Genomic DNA, 19334 nt, shown 5'->3' with positions numbered 1-19334 from the left:
GTATACCCATTGAGACACATGAAGCAAATAGAATTTCTCTATTTTTTTAAAAAAAAATCATACATATACATTTATATTTTATTTCGGAATATGCATAATGTATTAGTAATAACATACATATCCAGTTGTAAATAAATAGCTACACTTATTACTGCCTGTCTACATAGTTACCAGTAGGGATACTTAATCAAAAAAACTTTAAAAGACCATAGTTCTAACAAAGTACCTACCTACTGATAGACACCAAAGGGAGAACATATGCTTTTTAAAAAATGATACACAAACATCTAAAGATTTAAAATATAATCAAAGAAAAAGTAGTGAAATACAGATAAGAATATTGTATTATACAGGCCAATGGGCTCATTTATAGATTGATTGTTCAGATATTTAATTCATCATAAAATAAAAATTATCCCTGTTTTTACTTGCCAAATTGAGTTTTAATGACAAATAAACTGCAATTTTTCAAATAGTTTTGAGCAATTTAAAGTATATGCACAAGTTTTCACATGTAATGGTTTTTCCTTTTTTGTTCATAGCTGACATTTAGATCGGTCTTTTTTAAAAATTGGCAATTGCTATAAATGTTGTCTTTCAAGGGACAATTTGTTTTTGCCTTTTGTGTCTTTTGGGTGGAAGGAATACAAAGTAACTTTAATTTTAAATAAGTCATCATAAATCAGATTATTTTCAGTGTTCCTCAAATTAGTAGATACTGCTTTTACAACCAGGAAACATTTAAAAGAATAGAAATACCTCCTAGTAGAACTAAAGATAAGTTCCATATCTTCCAAGTTACCTATGAGAATGGTGTAAGGAGAAGGGAGAAGGAACAACAATAAAACAGAAAACAAGTAGCAAGGAAGCAGTACAAAATAGGGGGGAAATTATATAACAAGTTAAATGAAGCATGTTACAACAATAAATGTAAATAGGATAAACTTACCTTTTACAACAAAAAGGCTCACTAAAGCATACCTACTGTATGTAAGAGATACACATAAAAGTTATGATGCAAAGAACTTGAAAATGAAAAGATGGGGAATATTCAGAGCAAATTAGAGCAAAGAAAACAGAAGGGAGTCAATATTTAGTCTGACAAAATTTAAAAGTAAAAATTAATAAATGGGTCATATTATAATTATTATACATGTAAGCCATAATGATGATGTCAAGAATTTATAAGTACCAAATTATTAAGATCTAAAATATGTCAAAAAATATTCAAGAAATAAAGAACTTTTAGAACTCAGTAGAAGTTTACAGATTTTAGAGTATTTTTCTAGGTGACAGATCAAGCTTCATCCTATATTCTGAACTTTTATTTAATTTAATTGATATATAAGACAAATAACTCCATATTCTGTGAACAAAATACATCTTTTCCATTACTCATGAAACATTTATGAAAATGAGCTAACTAATAAAGATAAGGAGGAAATGATACAATACCTTTGTTTTGTTTATTTATTTTTATGTGATGCTGAGGATCGAACCCAGTGTCTCACATGTACTAGGCAAGCGCTCTACCACTGAGCTATAATCCTGGCCTGGAAATTTGATAATTTTCAGATTTTTCTCTAACAACTCTTGGGTCAAAGAAGAAATCAGAACTGCATTTCTAAGATATTATCTAGATAATATGATAACATTAGAGTAGACTTCTTATTTTTATTTTTATATTTTTAAATGTCAATGGACCTTTATTTTGTTTACTTATTTATATACAGTGCTGAGAATTGAATCCGGTGCTTCACATGTTTGAGGCAAGCACTCTACCACTGAGCTACAACTCCAGCCCTGCTGTATTTTATTTTTTATTCTGATGGACTGTGTGTGTTTTGGTTTCAGGAAGATAGTTTGAGTAAAGCATTGAATTTGAAATGTTTTCTGACCCTCTCTAATATACAAAGCACTTTGTTATATGTGAGATAGAACTAGAATTGGAGCCTTGGAAACTTATAATCCATTGGACTTTATTATAGTAAATTATTTGGGATGAACATATGGAAAATCCTCAGTCATTTCTTTATGGGTTTAGTGTTCTGTGTGATGATTTAAATTTTCAACAGAGATGATTATAGTACTCATGAGGAAGAAAAGAAATAGATTATTAGGGTAGATTGATTCAATTGTATAAAATTCCCGGAGATCTTGGTTCTTTTTTAACTCTATCCCCTTTTAACAGCCCCAGTTCATGGGATAATTCAACTTCTTTGTGCTTCAAACTCTGTATCTATAAGAATTAAGATACATAGTTCTTTATACATGTTATTTTGAGGTAGCTGTGAATCAATTTGTTAAGTAAATATTAAACATCAACTCCTTTTTGTTCTGCAGTGTCTGAAACTATGCTCTGGTGGGGGAGAGAGAAAAGCTTAGGGTGCCATGAAAACAGAGGGAAGTGAGTATATCTTGAACGGAGAAGGAAGGAGAAGCAATGTAACATTTGAGCAGATCTTGAAGATTAATAACAGTTTATCTAGTGAACAAGGAAGGGGAGAGAGCTCTAGGTTCATGAAATAGAAGATCCAGAGGCAGAAACTGCATTTTATTTTTGGAAAAATAGAAGTCTTTCATGTGACACTAAGCATGGGCTTATGGAGGAGTAGCAAAATATTAAGCTTTTTATCATATTGAAGAATATGGTTCTTAAAGGCAAAAACCATGGGGCTTTTTAAGATTTATAGTGACGCAGCCACTTCAATGTCTATAGCAACTCAGTTCGCAATAGCCAAGCTATGGAACTAATGTAGATACCCTACAACAGATGAACGGATAAAGAAAATGTGGTATATATACACAGTGGTGTATTATTCAGCCATAAAGAAGAATGAAATTATGGCATTTGCTGGTAAATGGATGGAACTGGAGCCTCTCATGCTGAGTTAAATAAGCCAGTCCCAAAGAAATCAAAGGCAGAATGTTCTTTCAGATATGTGGATGCTAACCCACAACAAGGGAGGGGAAGATTAGAAGTTCATTAGACTAGACAAATGGAAACGAAGGGAAGGGAGTGGGGATGGGAATAGAAAAGATGGTGGAATGATTGGACATATCTTTCCTATCCTATATGTGAATACATGACCAATGTAACTCTGCATCACATACAACCACAATAACGGGATTGTAATTGGAACAAGTTGAACTTTATGTATGTATAAAATGTCAAAATACACTCTACCATCATGTATAGCTAGAAAGAACAAATTTTAAAAAAATATTTGGTTGAACTAGATGCAGAAACAGCAGTTAGAAAACTGGCAGTTGATATGACAGAGTCTAAAAGTAAAGGCAGTAGAGATGACAAGTAGATTTTATTACATCTCTAAAATGGATGGGCTTCTGAGGATGGGCCAGAAATCCTGAAAGTACATGCAAGATTTGTTAAATGAAATGTGTTTTTCTTGGGAGAAGATCTGTGAATTTTATTAGATCAGACAATAGGGTTATTTGGGTAAATGTATACATTATAGGGCAAATTGATTTAATGACATTTACAAACTAAAGTTTAAATAATTAAAAAATGTACTCTAAAATCTATTTTTTTTTCACTTTTTATAGTGGACAGACCAAAATCTCAACAAGTTCGAACCTCTAGTACAATAAGGCGAACCTCTTCTTTGGATACGATAACAGGACCTTACCTCACAGGACAGTGGCCACGGGATCCTCATGTTCACTACCCTTCGTGTATGAAAGATAAAGCTACTCAGGTAAAGTACTCAGCTTTATTACCCTACAGTTTATCTGTTTTGATCGTACTAAAGAAAATGGAATGTAATTAAATTTTCCTGAATTTGAAATATGTCTAATAAAAAAATCCATTACTATAAATGAACTGTATAGTAATTTTTTGTCATATGGATTTTAGAAGTTTTAAGCACATTTAATATTTAATAAATAACATTAGTCTATCATTTTAGAGACTTACGTTGTAGTTGGTTTTTGTTTTTTGTTTGTTTGTTTGTTAAATATGGTTCTGGGGATCGAACCCAGTGCCTCATGCATGCTAGGCAAGTGCTCTATCATTGAGCCACAACCACAACCTATGTTGAAAATATAAGCTTTTTTTGTTTGTTTTGTTTTGTTTGTACTGGACATTGAACTCAGGGGCCCTCAACCACTGAGCCACATCCACAGCCCTATTTTGTATTTTATCTAGAGACAAGGTCTCACTGAGTTGCTTAGCATCTTGCTTTTGCTGCGACTGCCTTTGAACTCATGATCCTCCTGGCTCAGCCTCCCAAGCTGCTGGGATTACAGGCATGTGCTAAAATATAAGTAGTTTTTGAAGAAATTTTTATATAGTTCTTGAAAATAATTTATAGATAATTAACACATGGCTAAATGATTTAAATTGAAGGTTGTTTCCTTTCCCTGTTGTTCACATTTTTCATGTGGAAGACTTTCTAAGCTTTCAATTTGAAACAATTCCTCACATGACAGAAAAAAAAATCTGAAAATATCTTTATTTATGATTATCTGAGTTGTTGACCATATCTTCATCAGCATTTATAGACATTATGAAGAAGATTACAAAAAAAGTGGTCAATAGACTTGACCTGCAGTATAATTAGGAAGATAAAATATAAATTTATAAAAGTTGATAATAGAAGATATTACATTATTAGATGAATGACGCATGTAAACATGAGGGCATTTAAAAGAACGAGTACATTTTGGGCTTTATAGATTAAAAAATAGAAGGATTAGAGTTTCATGTCTGAAGAATGGGGAAAAATGGAGAATTTTGAACATGATCATTGAAAACCTTGCTTCTTAATATTTGTCATTTTTTAAGGCAAGCTTGAAACTGAAATTAGCTGCTGCTTAATCATCCATCCCATCAGTTCTACCTTTGTAATGTTTTATATTACTAGCCTTTTGCTTTCCTCTCTTCTTTTAGTAAAGAAAAGAACAAATTTTATGTGGAAAGCAGTAGGATTCTTAAGTAGAAATAATTATTAAAACTTAATATGTGTCTAAACATTTAGTGAGAGATCTAGACCCAAATGATTGAGAACCATCCCTCCAGAGGAGTTGGAATTACAGATGCAATAAGTGCAGACATAGAGGATAAAGAAAGTCCAGTGGCCAAGAACTTTGTTTTTGGAAAGGCACATAGAGGAAAGAACTAATTTATTCACTTAGAAGCACTAAGACAGAGGAGAGAATTAACATTTATTAACTATGTTCCATAGTTTGTTTTATAGTCCATGTTTCATTTAATTCTTATAAAGAATATTACAACATTATTCAGCTGGGAAAGCAGAAACTCAGGGAAGTTAAATGACTTATTTGGGATCATAAAGCTAGAAAGTTTTAACTCATTTCTAACATGCAATAACTGACCCTACTAAAAATGGTAGCTATTTTTATTAGATGACATAATAATAATAACAACAACAATTAGAGGAGGGGGAATGAGATGGGGAGATACTGGGGAATTGATGACCAAATTATATTGTTCTGTTAATGTGTAAATATGTAACTATGAATCCTGCTATTATATATAATTGTAATGCACCAATTAAAAGTAATAAAAAAGAAAATATTTCATTGAACATAGCTTTGGCTGAAACAATAACTCAGAAACATTATCTTATTTACTCTTAAGAAATGAAAAAGAAAAAAAATCTAAGAGCAAAAGGCTGGTAGAAAAACTAGTTAGTGTAGTCTTAGAAGCCAAAAGAGAAAACTGTTTTAGTTAAGAAAGGAAACACTGTTGACAGTATCAGATGCTAAAGAGAGGTCATAGAGAATAGAACTAAGGGATTAGGAGTACATTATCTTGCAAAATTCAATATTAATGATATGGTAGAGTAGTATGCTCAGAGTACTTGGTAGATAAGAAGACAGATACAATAGAAGAAAAGAGATCTGGATAGATTTTTTTCTGCATATCTCTTTGTGCAGTGGCAATAATTAAATCTACCTTGAGATGTTGCATTATTAAATATAATATTTTAAAGTAAACATGGAAAATACTGTAAATACGTGTTGAGTTATTATAGACCAGCCTACTTATAACATTTGTGAAGTCTGTACCAAATATAAAGACCCCCATAGCACATGTGTATAAGTTAAATAAACTGTTAAATATGTTTCATCTTCCCATTTTTGACAAATAAATCTTCATAGGGACCTGCTGTAAGGTTTAAGTTGAGCACCATGGTACATGCCTATAAACCCAGAGACTTGGGATGCTGAGTAGGAAGATTTTAAGTGCAAGGCCAGCCTCCACAATTTAGCAAGACCTTGTCTCACAATAGAAAGTGTGTAACTCAGTGATAACACACTCCTAGGTTGAGTCCCCAACACTGCAAATAAATAAATAATAATAAAAGGTCAGGTTTGAACTAAGAATTCTTGGACTCTTCAGTTATATGCCAGAATGTGTCTACATGGGCCAAATCCATCTAACCTCTGAGCCTAAACACCATTCTGTTCCTATGTCATACTCTATTCTTACTTTGAGGTGGCTTTACACACAGTTCTGGAACCTTCCTACCTCCAAGTGCTCACAGTCAAGGTCCTTCCATACCATTTTAGGAAGTGAGACCTAGGGGATAGATCCTTGCAGATCCTAGAAGTCAAACGTCCATTGTATGGACATGGAATTCCTGGTTCTAGATAGACCCAGAGCATACATGATCTGTAGCAGGGCATTAATTCATGGTGTGCATGTCCTTTGACCCCAACTTCTCTTCACCTCTTGGGGAGGAAATATGACTGGAAGAGGGCCAGAGTAATTCCCCCTAAATCTTGAGGTTCTGGATGAGGACTTGTCTTGCCTGGTTCTGTATTAGGTCATCTATTTGAGAAACTTGTTATTGAAAAAAAGGGAAAAATAAGCCTCATTTTTCAGATGTGGAACCTGAGGCTTAGAAAAGTTAGGTAATGTAAGTAGCTAGTTAAGTTTGAAGAGCTCTGAACCCAGATTATGTTGATTTCAAAGTGTTTACCTTTTCTCTAGTTCTGCACTGCCTCTCATAGAAAACCACTAATAGATAAGCAGCATTTAAACTAGCACTTGCCTCACAAGCAGTATCTTTCCCCCAAGCATCTATTAGTTTAATTGAAGATTCAGAAGGTGAACATATGAGCTGCTTTTTATGGCCACATTTATTCCTCCTGGATTAATTTCTGAACTTTTAGGGAGTGAATAAGTAATTTTCTGTTATTTGGTGGAAAGGTGGTAGTTTGCCCAATTTACTACAGATATTCAACACCTGGGCTGCCTGCCCTTGGATGAGGGGTGTCTCCAGCATCTTCTTTCTTTTATAGTTATGTTTTAACTACTATAATTGTTTAGGGCTAGACGTAAAATTCTTCATCCTCTTTTAAGTAAAACATGTTATTGTATAAAACATATATATATGTATTATAAAACATATATGATTAAATTAAAGCTATTTAACATGTGCCTCATCTCACCTATTTTTTTATGAGAATACTTCAAATCTACTCTCCTAGCAATTTTCAAATACAGTCATATATCACTTAGTTGGGAATACATTCAGAGAGATGCATCCTTAGTTGATTTCATAATTACACATCCATAGCAGAGTTCCTTTCATACACCTAGTTGGCATAGGTCAATCACCTACTGTGGCCTCTTTTTTACTATATATATATATATATAGATAGATAGATAGATAGATAGATAGATAGTAGATGAACACAATACCTTTATTTTATTTATTTATGTGATGCTGAGCATCAAACCCAGTGCCTCACACATGCTAGGCAAGCGCTCTGCCACTTAGCTACAACTCCAGCCCTCAGTGTGGCCTCTTGATGAAGATACACTTAAATACTGTGTGAGGCTGCTTCTGACATAGGACAGCATACTGTTTTTCAAGTGGAAGAGTATACTCTACAATGAAAAATACAGCATAGGAAATACATAAATAAGTAGCAATCATTTATTATCATGATAAAATAGTATGTAATGTATATATATATATCAATATGTACTATAATTTTATACAAATGGCAATAGGTTTTTTAATGAAATAGGTTTGTTTTTATCAGCAGCATCACAAGTAGTTGAATAATGTGCTATGATGTTAAGAGGGCTCTGATAAGATGATAGGAATTTTTTCAGTTCCATTATAATAATATGGTATCCCTGTTGTATAGGTGCTTTATCAAAATGTTATGCAGTACTAAACTGTATTCAACATGCCATTATTAACTGCAGTCACGATGATATATAATAGATCTCTTGAAGCTGCTTTTCTTTTCTTTACTGAAATTTTGTGTCCTTTGACTAACATCTCCTTTATCCCTTCCCCATCTTCTGGTTACCACAATTCTGCTCTGTTTCTATGAGTGAAATATTGTATATCTGGATAGAGTTTGGGGGTTATAAGTATGAATACATTCATCACAGTTTATCCTAATACACTTGTGCATTTTACCACATAACTCTTAACTTTAAAAATATAGAATATAAGTTTTTAAAAAACTGAACTCTTAAGATGTTTAGGCCTATTTCTTGCAACTTAATTTGAAATGAATAAAAAATAAGATAGATTAATGTATAGATTGATAAATATGTAATGAAGCAAATATAGAAAAATTATTATAAAGATAATTAAATGTTGGATTTACATATATTCACTGAGTAGTTTTTGTTTTTACTTTTGCTCTTCTGGGGATCAAACCTAGGATCTTGGCATGCTAGGCAAGTGCTCTACCACTGAGCCATACCATTAGTTTTTTAACTGTTCTGTTGGAAATTTTTCTTAGAAAATGTTTTATTTTGTGTGTTTTTTTTTAATATATGGCCCACTGAATTAATTGCTGTCTCACCAGGCTTTAGTTTCCTTTTCTGTAAAGTCAAATTAATAATACATGACATTGTCACACATTCATTTTGAGGATAAAAAGATACAACTTCACACAGTTTTTAAGACCACTGAAGAAACAGGTTCTTGCCAGTTTGTTAGAATAATCTATCTTAGTAGAGGAAAAAAAATAAAAACCATTTGTAGAATTTGATGTTACTTTGTTACTTTAGCCTTACAGATACAACCTTTTTAAAACAAAAGTTTACAGCAGCTCAGGAGGCTGAGGCAGGAGGATCTCAAGTTCAAAGCCAGTCTCAGAAGCTTAGCGAGGCACTTAGCAACTCAGCGAGATCCTGTCTCTAAATAAAATATAAAATAGGGCTGGGGATGTGGATCAGTGGTTAAGCACCCCTGAGTTCAGTCCTCTGTAGTCAAAAAAAAGTTTATCCACCAACTCTTTTAATTGTGATTAAGGTTACTAGAGTCAGACATTAGTAGTACCTCAACCTTTTTCCCATATTATGAAGTATAATCTATTCACAGATTTTTAGATTCTGTGTTTGAGTGTTTCTAAATATGAAACTAATATTTTTATGAAGTGTAAAATGAGAAGGATCTATACAGCAATAAGCAGAGATGTTTCTTCTGATTTCCCAGGTACAGGCTCTTGACAACTGTTGGCATTCTGTCTTCTCTGTGCCCTTGAAACTGAGTTTGTCCATGAGACTTTAGGAATAAGCTTAAAAATCTGCTGCATTCCCTCTGACAAGGGATAATAATAGTGTTCACTCCTTCTCTATTAGATACATCTGGTTCACTACATGACCATGAAAATCATAGCCTTCTTATCCATACATGTAATAAAAGCAGAAATTTAACCTTTGTAGTTCGAAGACATTCAGAGTTAAAAATTAAGTGGTTATATAATCTAGTCTATGCTGACTAACATTCAGAGTATAACTTTTTTTAGCCCTTTTGGAACATAGTGATATTTTTCTTAACTAAAATGTTAAAAGATTGAATATGGACATAAAATCAGTATCAAAATAGAATGAAAGAAAAAACTTAAGTACTAGAAATGAGCCCCTCCCCCGCCACAGTTTTGTCAGTCTCTTAATTTTATTTCAACTTTTTAAAAACAAAGTCTTAATAATTTATCATCCTATTTCATACTTGACTTTTACAGATCTTAATCTCTTTCTCATACAGTTGGAAGCATTTTTTTTCTGTGTGAGTAGTTCATCTAAAGCTATCCATGGAACAAACTACTACTACCTAAGTCTCAGCAAGTTCCTTCTGTGAAATGTCCATTAAACTAGAAAACTTTAGGATATTAACTCTTCTATAGCTAATTTCAATTAATATGGTGTATATATATATATATATACATATATATATATACACACACACACACACACACACACATATATGCAAGTGAATATATTCATTCTTACGAGAAAGCATTATCACCTTCTTTTTAAGCAAAGAGCTAAAATGCTTTAGATTTATATCCTAATAAAATGATGGATTCAATGCTTTTTACATATAATATGAACAACAAAAAAGCTACTTGTCTTAACACAGAATTTCCATTTCAGACATCCCCAGCCCAGGTCAGCATTCTATCATAATATCTTGTGAAATCCCTGTGCTTTTATTTCTTTCAGGAATGCTTAGTGACATTTTTTATAGACCTTCCATAATTGTCTCAGAAGGTTTTTATTATTATTGTTATCAGTACTGGGGGTTGAACCCAGGGGCATTCTACCACTAGGCTATATCCTCAGTTCTCTCTATTTTTTCTTTTGAGACAAGTTCTTTGTTTTGAAATCATCGTGCCTCAGCCTGTTGAGTAGCTGGGATTATAGGTGTACAACACTGTTCCCAGCTGCCTCAGGATGTTCTTAATTCAGGTAAATTAAAAGAATCAAAACTATTTTAGATTATGTATTTTGGGGTTTTATCTAATTTTGTTTTGAAAATAATATCTTTTGGTGGTAAAATAATCTATAAAATTTTAAAGGAAGGAGATGAATAATAGCTATTGACTCCCTGGATCTTGCCTTAAATGATCTTAAGAGGTTTTTGTTTGTTTGTTTGTTTTTAGGGGGGGGTGGTATATAGGTTTTAAGAAAGTTTCTACACCTATAGAAATAAATTATTTAAGCATATACACAGAGATGGAATCATACTTTATATTCTATCTCTAGCTTGCATTTTCCATTTGATGGATCACTGGCATCCCTCCTTATCATGACATGTAAATCCCTACCTCAGTATTCTTTTTTTTTCTATTTTAAAATTGTGGTAAAATACTCATAACATAAAATTTACCATCTTAACCATTTTTTTAACAATTTATTCTCTGGCTTTAAGTACATTCACATTGTTGTATGACTGTTACCACCATCCAACTCTTAACACTTTTCCATCTTCCTTAATTGAAACTTGGTATTCGTTAAACACTATCTCCCCATCCACTTTTCCCCTGGAGTCAGGTAACTACCATTCTACTTTCTGTCTCTATGAATTTAACTGCTCTGGAGCCTCATATTAGAAGAATCATACAGTATTTGTTCTTTTTGACTTGGCCTATCTCACTTAGTATAATTTTTTCAAGCTTTATCTTAGCATGTGTCAAAATTCCCTTTTTTAAGGCTCAGTAATATTCTATTATATGTACACATTACATTTTGTTCATTCATTTGTTAATGGACATTTGGGCAGTATTATTGTAAATAATTCTGCTACCAACATTTGTTTACGGAATCAATAGATTCTCTAATGTTTGGTCCATTTTCTCAAGTCCTTGCTTTTATTTCTCTTGGGTATCTACTCAGAAACAGAAGTGCTAGATCATATGATAATTATGTTTACATTTCTGAGGAACCACTATACTATTTTATTCCAATAGCTGTACCATTCTGCATTCCTATTAGCAATGCACAGGGTTCCCTTTTTTCCTACAACCTTGCTAGCAGTTGTTATTTTCTGTTTTTGTTTATTTTTGTTTTATATATAGCCATCCTAATGGGTATAAAGTAAGTACCTTATTGTGATTTTGTTTGCATTTCCTAAATGTTGAGTGGTGGTGTTCATATGCATTTTAGCCATATGTATATTTTGTTGGTGAAATGTCTGTTTAAGTACTTTGCCCATTTTCAAACTAGTTGGTTTTTATTACAGATTTTTTAGGAACTCTTTATATTAATTCTGATATTAATCCCATATAAAATAATGTGATTTTTACATTTTTTCCCATTCTGTAACCTTTTAATTCTTTTTATAATGTTATGATTTTTTAATTTTTGTAGAATCTTGATTTTTTTTCCCTTTTGTTGCTTGTTCTTTTGGTAGCATATTCAAGAAATAATTTCCAAATCCAGCATCATGGAGCTATCCCAGTGTTTCTTCTAAGAGTTTTGTGGTTTCTGCTTTTAAGTTTAGGTCTTTGATCCATTTGAGGTAATGTTTGTGAATTGTTATAAGGTAAGGATTCGGTTTCATTCTGTTGATTATAGGTAATCTAGCTTTTTCAGCACCATTTGTTGAAAAGGCTGTCCTTTTCCTTATTGAATGCTTCCGACACCCCTGTTGAAAATTAATTGACCATATATGTAAAGATTTATTTCTGAGCTCTCTGCTGTATTCCACTGGACATTATACACTCAGTTTTGCTATGAAGCATGTATATTTTACATACATCCAGCACATATGCTTATTTTACTACTGGTCTTTCTTGTTTTAATCAGGAGTGATCATTTAGGTAGGAAATTCCATTTTATCATTAAATATGTTGTTTTGACTCAACATATAATATGGCGAATTTCTTCAATAGATTCTCTAATGTTTGTTCCATGGTTATATTTCTGGAAAATGCTATTTGTTTATAGATGCTTGAAATATATATAGTGGCAAACAAAGTGTTTGTTAATATTTATTATATTTGTTTAAATGAGACCTGAATTTTTTTCCTTTTCATGATGTAATCCTTAGGTTAGTGTTATACTTGCTTCATAAAAAGGGTTTGCAAGATTTCCTTCCTCTGTACTCTAGTATGGTGTAAATATCATCTGAATTATCTATCATTTGGATCTGAAAGAATTTTATCTATGAACTTAATAGCTTAGTATGTTTTTTGATTTTAGCTTTTTGAGAAAATCTTTTCAATTTCTTCCATGGTCTTGGTATATTTTAGTTGTATCAGAAAGAAATTTCAAAACTTGTATCATTTGAGCCAAGAGAAGGTAGGAGAATTGCTTGAACTCAGGAATTTGAGGCCATCCTGTGCAACATGGTGAAACCCGTATTTAAAAAAAATATAAATAAATAAATAAACTTGTATTCTTCAAAGGGTGAGAAATAGGATGTTTAGATCTTAAATGTAATTCTTACATAGTTAAACTTCCCTTTCTCTTGGTAATGTTTTTCTTTGATATTTTATTGTTTAAAATAAAATTTTCAAATCTCAACTATGAAATGTTGGCATGCCAAAAAGTACATAAAATGACATTTTGGTTAATTTTTCTTAATCTCATTAAGATTATAGTGTAGAGAGTTTTATGATCCTACCTCTCTGTCAGTGTTATTTGCTAAGATTCTGTTTTTAAGAAACTGATCTCAGTGGCTTAGGGATATACCTCAGTAGTTGAGTGCCTGTCTAGAATGCATGAGGCCCTAGGTTTGATCCCCAGTACTGCAAAACAAATAAAGAAACCAGATCTGTAGTAAGTATTTAGCATTTGGCTTTAGCCAACACTCAATAAAGTAAAGTAACTCTGAACTAAACTATATGAATTGTTTGCTATTGAAATTGTATTAAAATATCTAGCCTTTTCCTTCATTTCTGAAAGAAGCTTGGTTGGGGAAGACTTTATCAAAGGGATAGATGATGTTCCTCAAATAGTAATAGATGAAAAAGAGAACTTTCGGTTTTACCAGTCTGATCAGAAACTCATTTCCTGACTGAAAGTCACTCTTGATACAGCTGTTTGGGTTTCCTGTGCCCTTTCTGAAGAGCTTACTGTTGCAATTTGTTTAAGTAGCAGCAATTGCTGAAACATTTTGGGGTGGGAGACTTCTTCATGAAATGGAAGCAAGTCTGAAGATGTGACCTGTGTGAGCCTGTTAGATGGCATTTCAGGGACCTAAATTGTTATTTTATGGAGCTGGCTTCTGACAGTTGAATAAATGCATAGAAATTTATTACTATGCAAGATCACTTTGGGCTGGCGTTATAACTCAGTGGTGGAGTGCTTGCCTAGCACATGTGAGGCACCAGGTTTGATCCTTAGCACCACATAAAAATAATAAATAAAATAAAGGTATTGTGTCCTTCTATAACTAAAAATAAATAAATAAAATCACCTTTACTGTTTCTTTTATTCATTATCTGACAACAATAGAGAGGATTTTATAATTCTAGAGTTGAGCCATCCTTACCAAAGTAATATTGTTTCTGGTTGCTAAAGGAATATATTCAGCTATATTGAAGAAAAAACATTAATCCATGACAAAACTGTTAATATTTTATTCAGTGGTTTTAAATAGTTTAAAATTGCCAGAAACTCAAAAATTCTACTTACTGACCTCTAATAGTTAATGTGTTCCCTTGGTTCAAAATAAATGTTATGTAGTGAAGGACTTTTCCTCTTCTCCTGTAACCCATAATACTCAGTTCCTTTCCTTTACCTAAAACATTTTACTGGTAACAAGACTAATCTGTTCTCTTTCATCACTTTCCCATACCTTTGCCCCTCAGTTATCATTAGGTAAAATTGTGAAATAGGTCATATTTATTTGGGATAACCTTCTTTCTTAGATTTTTGACCTTTCTTGTCTGGTACATTAGTTCTCAACTAGTTATATCTCATAACCCATTAATGTTAAAAATCCTGTGATATAGTATTAAACAGCACTTACTCCACTTGAATCACAGTGTGGAATATGATATGTCAAGAAATTTGTAATGTTTTGAACAACCCACAATAAAAAATTAAAAAAAAAAAAGAATTAAGATCACAGAATTAAGATCACAGTTTAGAATTAGGTTATAGTTTAGGATATTTTCTGAAAATGGAGTTGACCTCTTAAGGTGTTAGTAACTTCTGTAAATGAATGATTGATATGGGAGCTATCTTCTTGGGAAATAGTATAAATGATCTTTTCTCTGTGTTGGTATTCTCAAAGCATTTGAGGGATAACTCCAATGCCTATTGCAATGAGAATTACACTAAATAATCCATGTTAAACATCTATAATGGTAATAGACACTGATAAATTTCAGTCACCTTTTTATTGTAATCTATAATATTTTACTGTTAGAAAGTTTAACCTTAATAATATTGCATTAAGTAGATAGGAAAAGTCATTATTTCTAGTATTAAAAATTGATAATATAATTCAAACATTAAGTTTAGACTGGGAGATAGTAGTATAGAAATGTTATAGGTAACTTCAGAGCATGAAAGGGCTCTGAAATTTGGTAATTTTTGTATTTGTTTAGCATTCAGTTATTACTGGTTTCATTTTGGAGTATCATTGCTTTTAAGAGATGGTAATTATTTTATAAGTTGCCCACAAGTTGTATGTAAAACTGATGGCTTTTTATTAAGAGCTTACATATTATGTAGATCCTCAAGTGCAGTGTCAGCAGTAATTTTTCCCATATATAATAAATTTTTAAAAGAAATATATACTTACTGTGATAATTATTACCACTGTCTGTCTTTCAAATAGAGGTTGTTATTTTATATAAATTTTATTTTATGTATTTTATGTAAATTTTATTTTACATAAATTTTCCTAACTTATATTACACCAAGTCTTCTCATATATTAAGGAAGGTATTTTAATTTTTTATTTTTAATATAATTAATAAATTATCTTACCACTTTATGGCATTATTTGGGATTTAGTGTTTTTTATATATATATGAGTGGAGTACCTATTAAGGATTAAGTAATTGAAAATGATGTTATAATTAAGTGATTCTATTTTATCATAGAGCTTACCTTTTTAAAAAAGTTGTATTCCATTTATAATCAGCTTATTTGGTTTATATTTATTCTTTCTCTGTTTATTCTATAGTAACTTTTTAATGTAAAGATGCCTGTTAGTTTTCCAAAAAGATAGTAATGCTAATACTCTCTTTGTCAGGTACAGGAAGAATAGAACAATCAGCCCTCTATCTGGCTAGAATATTTGTTATCTAAGTCATCTATACTATCATTGCTTCTGAAGGAGTTACGTTCATGTTTTTGTCCATTATATTTAGTAGAAATACCATTTTGTATTTAGTTTGTCTCTTCTCTTTAAAAACACCAATATGGAAATCTTCAGTTTTCTTTGGTTTGGTAACTTTAATTTATTAATGGTATTGATGTGAGGATATCATATTTTTTAAACAAGATAACTTAGACTTCCTGAATCAGTTATGACTAATTCAGAATGTGACAATGTTTTAAACATTTTTTCCCCAGGATTTTGCTGTGTAGAGGATTTTAGTATAGCTTCCTAACCAGTACATACTAAAAATTTGAATTATATTGTAGTTGCTTGAGGTTAAGGAATAAAGACCAAATTCTTTTATTTTTTTATATTTTGTTTGTTTGTTTTTAAAGACACCTAGCTGTTGGGCAGAAGAAGGAGCAGAAAAGAGATCACATCAGCGTTCTGCATCATGGGGGAGTGCTGATCAACTAAAAGAGGTAAGTTATTTCTGTTTTTTGTCTATAACCTATTTTTTCCTAGCAGATTATTTCACTGTTTTTGAATATAATGGTACTTCATTTATTTATCCTAACATTACCTCATTCAGACTTTAAGGGTTGAATTTGTGTTTTGTTGGACAAGAGTTTCCTTTAGTACCCTTTATGTCCTTTATAAATATTTGTTCTGTATCCAGTTGGTATAGCTGTTCTAGAATGAAGTCTGATTTTATCTAATAATATTATGTTTTGTTCATTTAGGTATTTTTTGTTCCTCCTTTACCTGCTTGTTTTTAAATTATGGCAACCAGAGATAGAGATCATAGGTTTGTACAGTGATGGATAGTGTTTATTGTTTCTGATACATTTTTTTTTAATGACATCTAGCATACTGTTTCCCTTTGGGACCTAATAGTACAGTAGAAACCATATCTTTTTTTTAATTGGATTTAAAAAAACATTTTTTTAAATTGTAGATGGACACAACACCTTTATTTTATTTATTCATTTTTATGTGGTGCTGAGGATCGAAACTGGTGTCTCATGCATGCTAGGCAAGCACTCTACCACTGAGCCCTTCATTGGATCATTTTAGTTATACATGACAGTAAAATCCATTTTGACATAATTATACAAGCATGGAATATATCTTGTTCTAATTCAGACCCCAGTACCTCTCCTTCCCCGTTTCTCTTCCCTCCCCTCCTCTTTTCCCTCTGTTGCTCTTTATTCCATTTACCCAGTTATTTTTTTTATTAATTTTTTGTGAATGTATATGATGGTGAGATTCACTGTGGTATATTCATATCTTTTAGAATTATTTCTTATTATTCATTCCCTTATTATAAACAACCACAGATACAACCATGTATCTTTAATCTTATCTATCTACATTCTTATCTGTTTGTTTTTATTAAATTACAGAAACTTGGTGTGGAAATGTCATCTGTTCATCTCCTCTGTAAACACCCTTTTAAAAGATGGTTATCTAATATTTCTTAATGATCATTCTCAGCAAGGGGAACTCATTACTTTAAGAGAACCAGTTCAATTGTTTTAACTTATCTTGTTAAATGTGTTCTTTTATATGTTGCATGAGATATTATACTCTACCCTTTTGGATTCGTAGGAAATCCATTTTAACTATTTGAAAGGCTAGCAATAATTCATTTTTTTTCCTTTAGGGTAAACATTGACATTACTATTGAATTTTTTTCATATTCATAGTTTCCAGATTTTTTATCATTTTCATATACCATAGGTTATCATTATCCATATCCCTCATATACTGTGGCATCTATATAATGTCTAGCAGCATGATTTTTTTTTTTTTTTTTTTTGTACCAGGGATTGAACCCAGGGGAACTTAACCACTGAGCCACATCTCCAGCCCTTTCTATTTTTTATTTTGAGACAGGATCTCACTGAGTTGCATGGGGCCTTACTGAGTTGCTGAGGGTGGTTTTGAATGTGTGATTTTCCTGCTTCAGTCTCCTGAGCTACTGGGATTAAAGGCATGCTCCACTGTGTCCCGCTATTAGCATGATTTTTGCCTGTGATTTTATTACATCTCTTTAGTAGCCTTTTGATGTTATGGATGTAAATCTGGATCTCCCATCTACCTGACACAGAAACACAATATGCACAAAATCAACAACAAAAAGGAAGCTGAGTCTAATATATCAAGACTAAAATAGTGCTACAAATTCATGCATAGACTATGAGTAAGACAACCATAAATGCACGTATAACTACCAAAACAGGTATTTCAATGCTCTGGAAATTAATCAAAATAAATTGAGAAACTTTAAAACAAACAAAGAAACCCACTGAACTTAAAGTAAGAATAGTACAAGCTTGTAGTATTCTAGTATTCTTGTCTAGTGCTACTTCTCTTCCATTCTTTCTCATCCCTAGCTCTATTGGTGACATTTCAACCAGAATGGGGTAGGCCTTGAAAACCAGCAGATTTATTGCCCTTACTGGAAAGAGATCAGTTGATATGGAGCCTTGTCAGTTAGAATATGGATCTTTGTGGCAAGGAACAGGGAGGGCCAATTTATGAACTAGTTTGAGGTTGTAGTCCAATTTGGAGCACGAAACAATCTTACGTACTAGTGGAATTTAATAGTTTTGAGAGATAAGATAGTCAGAGACTTGATAAATTCCCCATATGTCCTATGTTGACTAGGGATAATGGATATGCACAGCAAATAACAAAGTGGGCCCAAACCACCCATGCATCCCTGCTCAGTAAAGCCTAAGAATAGGTGCAAACCAAATTCAAGTGGTCCAGTGGAAATGAAAACCAGGTAAGATTCTAAAAGTCCAGAATTTCAAATGTACTACTCTGTCCAGAGATAAGTCCTATCAGTGGAAGAGGAAATTTTACTGGCTTGAGATAGTTTTTAAGAATATATGATAAATATTTTGCTAAACACTGAGGCAAACCAACGCTGGAGAACAGCTTTAAAGGGTATAAAAAAGCCATGCTAAAAATAATGGAGTAGGGACATTAGTGACCTATGTTACAAGGGAAACAGACCTTTAGGCCATCAAGTTACTGAAGCAACAAACAGATGTGACAGTAGCTTTCAGAGGGAAATATCAATACCAGGAATTGCTGTATTTTACTATCTCAATTGTTCAACATTCAACCAAAGATTTAGATATATGCAAAAAAACAAATATATGGCACATACTCAGGAAAAAAAAAGGTCAGTAGAAATTTTATCTTAAGTGTCTCTGTATATTGGATTTAGCAGACAAAGGCATCAAAACAGCTATAAGATTTTCAAAGAACTATAGGAAACCATGATTA

General features: G+C 32.2%; 1 protein-coding gene across 2 annotated transcripts in view; it reads left to right on the top strand.

Annotated features, from left to right (window-relative positions):
• Glcci1 (glucocorticoid induced 1) overlaps positions 1 to 19334 on the top strand; it is an 83842-nt gene that overhangs the window by 27076 nt on the left and 37432 nt on the right. For both annotated transcript variants that reach the window (XM_046422554.2, XM_046422553.2), the window contains exons 2-3: positions 3568 to 3719; positions 16427 to 16513. In XM_046422554.2, the coding sequence (XP_046278510.1) occupies positions 3568 to 3719; positions 16427 to 16513 (239 nt within the window). The remainder of the gene's footprint in view (positions 1 to 3567; positions 3720 to 16426; positions 16514 to 19334) is intronic.

This window comes from Marmota monax, unplaced genomic scaffold, assembly GCF_021218885.2.
Source record: "Marmota monax isolate L192 unplaced genomic scaffold, Marmota_monax_Labrador192_F-V1.1 WCK01_AAM20220418_F8-fsc00144, whole genome shotgun sequence".
Lineage (NCBI taxonomy): Eukaryota > Metazoa > Chordata > Mammalia > Rodentia > Sciuridae > Marmota > Marmota monax.
Note: the sequence above shows the minus strand (reverse complement) of the source record. Positions and strands in the feature narration are given on the sequence as shown.